The sequence below is a fragment of the Pinus tabuliformis genome, chromosome 9 (assembly GCF_031772625.1).
Source record: "Pinus tabuliformis cultivar Carrire ecotype Pingquan chromosome 9, CPIR1, whole genome shotgun sequence".
NCBI classification, from domain to species: domain Eukaryota; kingdom Viridiplantae; phylum Streptophyta; class Pinopsida; order Pinales; family Pinaceae; genus Pinus; species Pinus tabuliformis.
The window spans coordinates 228,839,225-228,849,123 of record NC_142307.1 but is presented as its reverse complement, the minus strand read 5'-3'; the positions used below and the strand labels follow the sequence as shown (position 1 = coordinate 228,849,123).

General features: G+C 37.3%; 1 protein-coding gene across 5 annotated transcripts in view; it reads right to left on the bottom strand.

The window, feature by feature from the left end:
- Window positions 1-441: 441 nt before the first annotated feature.
- Window positions 442-9,899, bottom strand: part of LOC149148014 (uncharacterized) — a 66,365-nt gene continuing 56,907 nt past the window's right edge. For 2 of the 5 annotated variants that reach the window (XR_016262834.1, XM_089440566.1), the window contains 2 exons: window positions 873-951; window positions 442-636 (listed from right to left, as the gene is read on the bottom strand). Coding sequence is in view for 1 of the 5 variants with exons in the window: in XM_089440566.1 (XP_089296692.1) it covers window positions 873-951 (79 nt within the window). In the remaining 4 variants the exon portion in view is untranslated. Of the gene's footprint in view, window positions 952-9,899 lie in introns of all 5 variants that reach the window. The other 3 variants (XR_016262836.1, XM_089440565.1, XR_016262835.1) reach the window with 2 other exon arrangements.

Sequence of the window (9,899 nt, the reverse complement as noted above, 5' to 3'; positions counted from 1 at the left end):
GGGAAAAATAGCATCCTATATGCAATTTAAATTTACTTCAATTTTCTTGGATCTGGTTTGTGAATGTAAATAAAACTAAACCCAGAGCAGGATCAGTACACTATTCCTCAAGTTTACAAATTTCTTAACAAATTAACAATACAAAATATTATTCGCTTTCTTAAGAAGCGTACCACAACCACTATTATTTGCACAAATCTTCGTATCACTTGAGTCAATTACAACATTTTGAAAGGACAAGAAATTAACAATAAAGAACCCATCCACAATATAATAATCTCAGTTGGCCGACACAGAACTTGCAACAAGTGACCAAGGCTTTCAACCACTTTACTATTTGTTTGACCTTCTGTTATTTTCCCATATTGAATTAGTACACACATTTAAGGGATTTCTACAATAAGCTAATGAATTATGAATCAAAATTTAAATCCACATATATGATCAAAAAATGTAATACATAAAAGAGAAAATTGGATTCACGGATTATCTTTACAACTAAATATTGCCAGTTGGAAATTACAATCTAGTCTATATTTATCAACCCACGAAATAAAGATCTCAGCACAGCTTCATAAACACCAATTTGCAATATTCCTGACCAGGGTGAATGATTTGGAGCATGATAAGAAATAACTGTATAATATTCAAGAAATTAATCAGTCAATCCCTTTCGAGAATGAGGGCACTTAAATCATGCAATACAAAATAATGTAGCTTATGAACAAACTAAGATCCCAAAAGCCCAAGTGCAACAGGTACTTACAAATCAAATGTCTCTTCATTCACTGAGATTAGGAATGATACTAAGATTTTTAATTCATAGATATCATCACCCCAATATTTCTCAGATTAACTACAGTGCCCAATACCTAGGTATGAAGATAATTCGCTGCCATCATCAATTCCAGAGTAATTTCAGGTTCAATATGAAATTCAGTTTCCTTGCCGCTGTAACAAATTCCAAAACAGACATTAAAAAACATAGTATATGACAAAAGCTGAAGAATTTCAAGCTAGGTAACAAAGAAAAATGAATATACAGGCTAGGATCATGTTTGGCAAGTTTAGAAGGCTGTATGCCAAATGCTTTATCCTATAAGATCAAACTAAGCTAATGAAGTGCAAATATTATTATTGTGTTCCTAACCAGATAACAGTTCAAAAAGCACAATCGGAATCCATTATGGTAACTGAAAGTTGCTCCTGAAACAGCTGGAAATTTCAAGTTTCTGTTGAATTACCAAGCTATTATACCATTACAGTTTCCAAACGAGAAACAAATATACTCGGAATAAAACCCAAGCATTTAGTTGTTATGAACTATCTCAAGTCTCAAAATAAAATTTAAATTTCTTAATAACCTGGAGACCATTTAAAAACAAAGAACGCCACTGAAATATTTGTGCAGTCCTCAAAATATTACCTTTAGTAATACAAATTACTGTAAATTCCATACAATAATATATAAGAGCATTCCTACTAAAGGCCTAACAGCCTCCAATGGCAATATGAATGCTACACTTGGCAATGGGTTCTGTCTCTCATGGTCTATCTGAAATAAACTACCCTCAAAAACATATTCCATTATAATGCTTAATGATCTATTAACCATTTCATTTTCATTTTCTTTTCTATGTGGGATAAAAGATATTAAACTTTACTTTTATATTTTTAATACCCTAATAGCCCTGAGTTCACTTACTCTGAGGCTACCATACAGCCATTATTTCCTCCCTAATTCCAGACTAGCCTTTCTAACTCCAAACTAGGCTCTTCTAATTCATTTTTCTTATTCTAGGCCATGCATGTTGGTATTTCTTCTCAACTACAAACATCAGCGTAGTCTTTAGACATCCCAACAATACCCTCTCCTTGAATTCTGTTTGCCCAATGCAACTGAAGTTCTAGATTACGTGTTTATAGGTTTTTCATGTAGCATTCTCAGAGGAAAAAACCTTCCATCCAATGGAAAATCAGGAATACAAGCAACACTTAATTTCACTTCGTCTTGCTAAGGCCAGCATGAAATCTGGACCCAGTAACATAGCACTAATTATCCACAAGAGGAAGGGTATTTAAAATTTAAACACTTTGTCCTTCTATCTTTTTTTATTATGGTATATAAAATGTAATATGCACTCACGTTCATAGTTGTAGCTCCGTGGTATATATACAACCTGTCCCACTCATGCCAGTTTTTATAAGGCTCACAGAGTCTAGGCCTAGGTTTCTCTGCCCCTTTTCCTTTGACAGATTTCTGCTTATAAGATTGCAATCTCAATAAAACCCAATCCCCTACCTCAAATCCCCACTCCTTCAGTGTTATTCCTACACATATTTCATCTTATCTTTGACCAGCTTGAGGTTTCCCTTTACTGGATTCAAGATCTAGTCAATCTCATCAAGGAAATCATACTGCTGGCACCTGGGTGTCTTCAACAGTTCACTTGATCAACAAGGGAGTGTCATAGCTGTAAATGGCTTTAAATGGTGAAAATCTAAATAGTGTGTTATGTTGTATTGTACCAATTTTCTGCCAAATGCAGTCATCTTGGCTATGAAGCTTGTCAGTCTGCAACATAGTTTCTCAAGTAACCCTCTAGACATTTGTGAACAATCTTAATTTGTCTATTAATTTGAGAGTTGATAACTAACACTGAAATGTTATGGTGGTACCAACAAGTTAAGATAGCCACTTCCATAAGTGTTGATAGATTTAGTCAGTCAATCAACCATGATATAGTGTTTTTCCCTCCCGTTTGGGGAAAACCTATGACGAATTCCATGTTAATGGATTCTTGTCTTTTTTGAGAACTGGCAAGGGCTGAAACAATCTAGGACTTTTCAATCTCTGTTTTATTCAATCTAATAAATCTTGCATGAAGCTACAAACATTTTTACATCTATTTTTAAACCCTTCCAAAAGGAATTACTCATTATTTTGTAATGTATCTTATAGAAGCTAGCGTGACAAACAATAATCAAGGAACGGCATTCCACTAAGATCTTTTTGAACTAAAAATAAGATCAGGGTACTTGTGTTTTTTGGATAAAATTAAACCACCTGAGTATGTATACACATTCTCTTCTTCCTCCATGATTTCCAGGTACTATAGCAAAGCAATAACCCTCTCATCTTTGGCATACTCAACTATATCTTTTCTTTGCATCTTGGTTTAACTGCAGATATTACGTGTGTCCCTCTCATCTTTGGCATATTCATCTATATCTTTTCTTTCCATCTTGGTTTAACTGCAGATAATTCTTGTTTTTGACCTGTGAAATACACATCCCCAGGGAAACCCACTGGGCACTTCCGTTCATTCCAAGGACAGTACCCATGGTAAACTGGATTCTTCATGGTTCAAAGGCAATATAGCAATATGCTAATCAAGAGCTTAACATGTCACTTGCAGGAATTGATCCTGGGTGGGGAGGATACACTGATTTCACTTAACTGCAGGAGCTAGAACCAATTGACTTAATCACACATAATACTTATCTCTTAGGTAGCCAGGATAAAGAACCTTCAACAACATTATTTATGGCCTTATTATATTGAATTTTAAAGTCCAAACCTTGTAACTTGGTTATCCACTTTGTTTGTTGCTGGCTCAAGTTCTTCTGAATAAAAAGCAATTCAAGCTTTGGTTGTTTGTTTAGAAAATAGAGAGTTGCTCCAAGAAACCATTATTCATTCTTGTAGTACATGTATAAGGGCCAATATTTCCGTTATAGATGCATAACAATTTGTTATTAGTTAGCTCTCTGTTTTCAAAAGAGGTTGACCACTTCTTTTGCAAGAGTACAGCCCCTATGTCAGTACTTGGTGCATCATGTTCCCTAAGGAAGTGCTGCGAGAAATCTGGAACAGCAAGTACATAGCAATCATTCCTTTCTTCATAAGTTGGAATGTTGCGTTAGGCCTATGCTACATTATCCATTTGAATTTGTCCTTTGTAAGATTAGTGAGGGCTGTCACGAGGCCTCCAAATCTCTCAAAAAAAAATTCTTACAAAGCTGGAGGAGTTCTCATACAATTCAAATCTGGTGTAAATGCTCCTACATATTCTTGCCCAAAATAAGAATATTTTTAAATAAAGCCATAATATATTTCCTCAAATATGGCCTAAAAATCAATTCATATACATTGAAAAGCCACCGAGAATTTGGTTAGTCCAAGATGAATCGCCTAGAACTTGTGGTATGGCATTTATTAATCCAAAAGGCAATCTTGAATTGGTCCCCCATCCTCACTATCTATTGATGTGTGAATCCTAAAATCAATATTCATAAATACAGTTGCCAATGTTTTTCAGCAAGTAGATCATTTCTACATGAAATGGGATGTATATTTTCAACAGTCCTCGTGTTCAATTACTAATAGTTAAAGGAACTATAATTTTTCATTGTTAGCACCACTATAGATGCAAACTAGTCTTGCTTGACAATATATGACCCCAAGTTGCACAAAACGCCAAAACGTCTAGAAGTTTCCAAAATAGGGACGGCCCGAAACACGATCCCCGGAAAATGGAAACGCAGCCGAAACATCATATATATATATATATATATATATATAAATAGTCAATATTAAATAAATTATATATATTAAATAGTCAATATTAAATAAATTATCACATTATTTTGCAAGAAAAGAAAGAATGAGACATATAAATGACATTTTAGAAGGAAATCCAAATTTATATTAATTCCAACAAATGATTACATGATGCAAATATCCAAAATTAGCCTTTATAGATGAGGCTTTACATCCAAGACTCCAAAATGAGCCTTTATATGTGAGGCTATATGTGCTAAAACTGAAATAAAACATGAAAAGACAATTATGGTTACATTAACATATCATTACTAATAAAACTCCTCATCATCATCAGCAAAGATAGAACAAGATGCTTGTTCAGCAGAAGAGGCAACTCTACTAGTACTTCCAGTTGCACTTGCATCACCACTGACACAAATATCAAGAGCAGAAAGAGAGAGCTCTAAATCTGGACATTTTGCATCCACATCCCAATCTTTATGAGGTCCACTTGTATATTCTTCACCCCCATGAGACACAAGGCATAGGTTTGAATGCACATATACAAGGTCCTTTGCCTTTTGTGATCCCAGCCTATTGCGCTTCACACTATGAATGAAACTATAGGTGCTCCAATTATGTTCTGCTGATGAAGAGCTTGCCGCTTGTGATAGAATATGAGTGGCAAGACTTTGCAAATGAACACCACTTGCCCTGTGACAAGTCCACCACTTAACTGGGTCCATGGTCCTCCTCTCATCCAAAGCTGATATGTCTGCAAAATCCTCTAATCCAGCAGCAAAACAGGGAAATTCTTGCCTTAAATCAGTTTGTAAAGAAGCTAGAAACATCCCTTAAAGGCTTTCTTCACTCCATTGGCCACCTCCATGTCCTTATGTGGAGCCTTCCTCTTCCCATTACTTTCAGCAATGAATTCTTCATCATAAAATTTTGGATTCAGAGCATGTGCCAAGTGTGCAATGGAATGTTGAAGTTATTCCACCTGGTAACAATAATACCTCACTTGTTCAGCAAAATCAAAATCCACAAAAAGAAGAGTGGGAGCCTCCTGTGTAATAATTTCCACAGTTTTTTCAACCATGGTATCCATGCCATCATAAACCTCTCTTAGGAAAGGTTTCTCTGTGTTTGCATCTCGGAGAAGATCAAATGCAAGTGATGTGAACTTGAGCAAGAAATCAATCTTGCTCCACCAATCTTCATCAACCAACACCCTCCTCACCATACTTCCCTTCTTTGAATCTGCCTGTCTCCACTCAAGCCCAAGTTGGACCCACCACCATACTCATTAATGCATTTTTAACTTCAACAAGGCGACGCAACATGATGAAGTTTGAGGCATACCTTGTCTCAACAACTTTCAACAACTCCAATTTGGAGTATTCTCGATATATTGCTTGAGATTGGTGGTGGTTGGTGATGAATTTTATAATCTCCCTAGCTTGCCTTGTGACCTCCTTAATCCATTTTGTTTTTGCCTCAATCTCTTCTAAAATCATATTCAAATTGTGGACAATGCAAAGAGCGTTGAAGCCAGTGTTGCGGGGGAGCGCCCCCCCCCCCCCCCTCCACCCCCTGATCTCGCTCCCAATCCGCGCTCCCAGCAGGAGCGGGTTGGGAGCGCACTCCCGAAATCGCTCCTGAACAGGAGCGATTTTGGGAGCGCGCTCCCGGTAAAAAAATTTGCACTCCCTACCAATTTCGGGAGCGGCTTAGGGAGTGTCGCTCCTGTCGCTCCGGGAGCGAATTTTATAACCCGGGAGCAGTCAGGGAGCGAACACTCCCAACCGCTCCCGGGTTATAAAATTCGCTCCCGGAGCGACGCGAATAGCGGGCGGGAGCGAATTCAGAGGGAGATTGAGAGTGTGAAAGAGCAAGGAGCAAGGAGAGAGTGAGACTCGGAGAGAGCAAGGTGCCAAGGAGAGAGCAAGGAGCAAGAAGAGAGTGAGGAAGGAGTAAGGAGCAAGGGGAGATTGGACGCATTTGAGGTAGGTTCGCCGCTCTACAATGTTGAATAGAATGTTTAGCATTTTTTTTAATGTTTATTAAATTATTCCTAATTTCTAAATAAATAAATAAATTTTTCTCTATTTCGGTTTCCCATTCCATTTTATTAAATTTTGCAGATTCAAAACTACAAATTTCAAACATCATGGTTATATTTCTTGGCATTTTCTTCTTCTTGGTTCCTTTTTTGGTTATTATGGTGCTAGAGAGTAGAAAAAGGAGGGTTGAAAATGAAGAAGGGGATGAAGAAGGGGGACAAAGTGGATTTGATGAAAACCTCGGTGAGGAGGAGCTGGAGGAGAGTGAACATGATTCAGCTCAAAAAACTAAACAAGACCAAACCCCATTGTGGAAATATGTTAACAGGCCTGAAGCAGGGAAAGGGGGTGGAACCACTAAATTTCATTGCCCCCATTGCAACAATAATTACACAGGTTCATACACCCGTGCCAGAAAACACCTCTGCGGGAAAATGCCATGGGATGGAGATAAACAAATAGGAATCAAAACTTGTACAGGTGTGTCAGCAGCAGATAGAGCCAAATACATTAGGGAAGACGAGGAAGCCCAATACAAATCTAAAAAATCAAAGGGTTTCTTTGAACCAAGCTCACAGACACAATCACATGCACAAAGAACTCCTTTAGCATCCTCCCAAGGCAATGTATATGGAGGCACAAGGTCACCAGGTTTAAGGCGTAAAACCATATCAGATTTCCTTGATGAAGGGTGTAGGAATGATATGGATTCAAAAGTTTACAAGTTTCTCTATGCATGTGGGATACCATTCAATGTTCTTCGCTCACCTTATTGGCACGAAATGGTTTCTGCCATAAATGATCCCCCTAAAGGATACAAGAGCCCTGGGTATGACAAGGCAAGAACCATTGGACTTGATCATGAAAAAGCAAAAATATCACATTCTTTGAATAGAAGGACAAGCTCTTGGACTGAATATGGGGTGTCCATTGTATCTGATGGATCGACAAATGTAAAAGGCAAGCCATTGATAAGTGTTCTTGTTGTGTCTGTTAGTGGTGCCATCTTTCTTTCAGCATATGATTACTCAGACAAGTTCAAGACCGGCATCAACATTGCAGAAGTATTACTTGAAATAATTGACCGTATTGGGCCATAAAATGTCATCCAAGTCATCACTGATAATGCTCCTAATTGTAAGGCAGTGGGAGCAATTATTGAGGATAAATACCCCAACATATTTTGTTCTGGGTATTTGGTTCACACATTGAGCCTTTTGATGCATGATATTGTTAAGAACAAAAACGAACATTACAAATGGATTGATGATTTGTACAAGAAAGGCAAACAAATGATATAATTTATTACAAATCATAGCAATACCCATGGCCTTTTCCGCAGTCACTCAAGATTGGAGTTGTTGAAGATTGCGAGGACTAGATTTGGTAGCTATTACCTCACCTTCAGGCGCCTTTTGAAGGTAAGAGAGTCATTGGCTAGCATGGTATCAAGTCCACAATGGAATTTATTAAAGGAAAGGGCTACAAATGAAGTTGACATGCAAGGTATTGAAATGGTGGAGGAGGTCGCTCTTGATGGTATGTTTTGGGCACGTGTGAAGCAAGTATTGGATTTCACCAAGCCCATTTATCACATGATTCGGTTTGCAGATACAGATAAACCAGTGATTGGCAAGGTGTATGAGCAGATGGATACCATGTTGGGGGTCGGGGCAAATAAAAGATATTGTTCATAACAATGATCCCAACTTGTACAAATTGATTCATGATTGTGTGTGTGTACGGTGGGATAAACTTAATCTTCCATTACATTGCTTGGCGTATATCCATACACCAAAATACTACTCTACATCTTGGTTGGACAACCTGCACCAGGGGTGGGGTTAGGACAAACCCCATATAGATGAAGAGGTATCTAAAGGATATTTGGAAGCGTTAGAAAAGTTGATACCTGACAGGGAGGAATGTGCTAGTGTGTGCCTTGAAGACAGAGACAGATTTGATGCTCTCCCATGGTGGGAATCATATGGCGACCATGGACTTTTGCCAAAATTGGCAAAAAAAAGTTCTCTCACAGGTTGTAAATACTTCTTCTGCAAAGAGGTGTTGGAGCACCTATAGCTTCATACATAATGTGAAAAGAAATAGACTCAATGAAAACTGGGCAGAAAGCTTGGTTTATGTGCACTACAACTTGAGGTTGTTGAGTCATTACTGTGATCGGGCTTATGAGGATCCAACATATAAAATTTGGGACAACCACCCAGAGGATGACAATTTGAAGGATGGCACTATACATCTTGAAGAACTAGAAGAGGAACTTATAAGGGAGGAAGATGAAGCAGCAACCATGCCACCTCCACCATCCAGTAGCAGTGCTCGAGTTCTGAGTCTTGTTCCTTTGTTGTCGCCACCTCCATCTACACCCTCACGTGGAGGGCATGTGCCTTCTAGTTCTGGTCGTCGGTATGTGCAAGAGACTCCTAGAAGACCACCATGCCCTGCTCATACATTAGACTCTCGTGGCAAGGGCCACATGCAGTAGTAGATAATAGATTTACAGTTTACTTGTCTTTTCTAGTTTCTATTAGTTTTCATAACTGTTGAGTCTTGACTCTTGACTCTTTCATATCATAATGATATTTTTTGTAAACAATATATGACTGTGACAATGAAAGTTTGAAGTTTGAAGTTAGCAATTATAACTCATTGGTAATGATTTTGAATTATGAATATGATGCTTTGTGAAAGTTGTTTCATTTCATTTCATAATTCATTTTATAACATTTCATTTCATGTTAACAGTTAGATATTATTTCTTGTAATGGTTAAACTTAGCTTACAAGTACAACTTTGGTGATCAATGATGATAAATGTTATATATTGAATTTTCAATTTTGAAAGCTTGAAGTTGAAACTTTAAGATTGATGAATCATGATTCACGAGACTCAATATGTTGTAATATGTATGTTACTAACTTGTGGACATGGTTGATGAAGATTATAATTTCTAGATGATTGATGTTATATGGTTCAATGATCAATCTATGTTTTTTTATGTTTTTTATATCTAATTCATCATTCTACATGTTTTTGTTGACATATATGTATCAAAATATAAAAAAATATAAAATATATATAAAATATATATATATATATATATCGCTCCAGGATTCGCTCCCAAACCGGGAGCTTTTGAAAATGTCGCTCCCGCTCCCAAGTAACATTGGTTGAAGCTATTCCACCTAGTAACAATAATAGACCTCACTTGTTCAGCAAACTCAAAATCCACAAAAAGAAGAGTGGGAGCCTACTGTGTAATAATT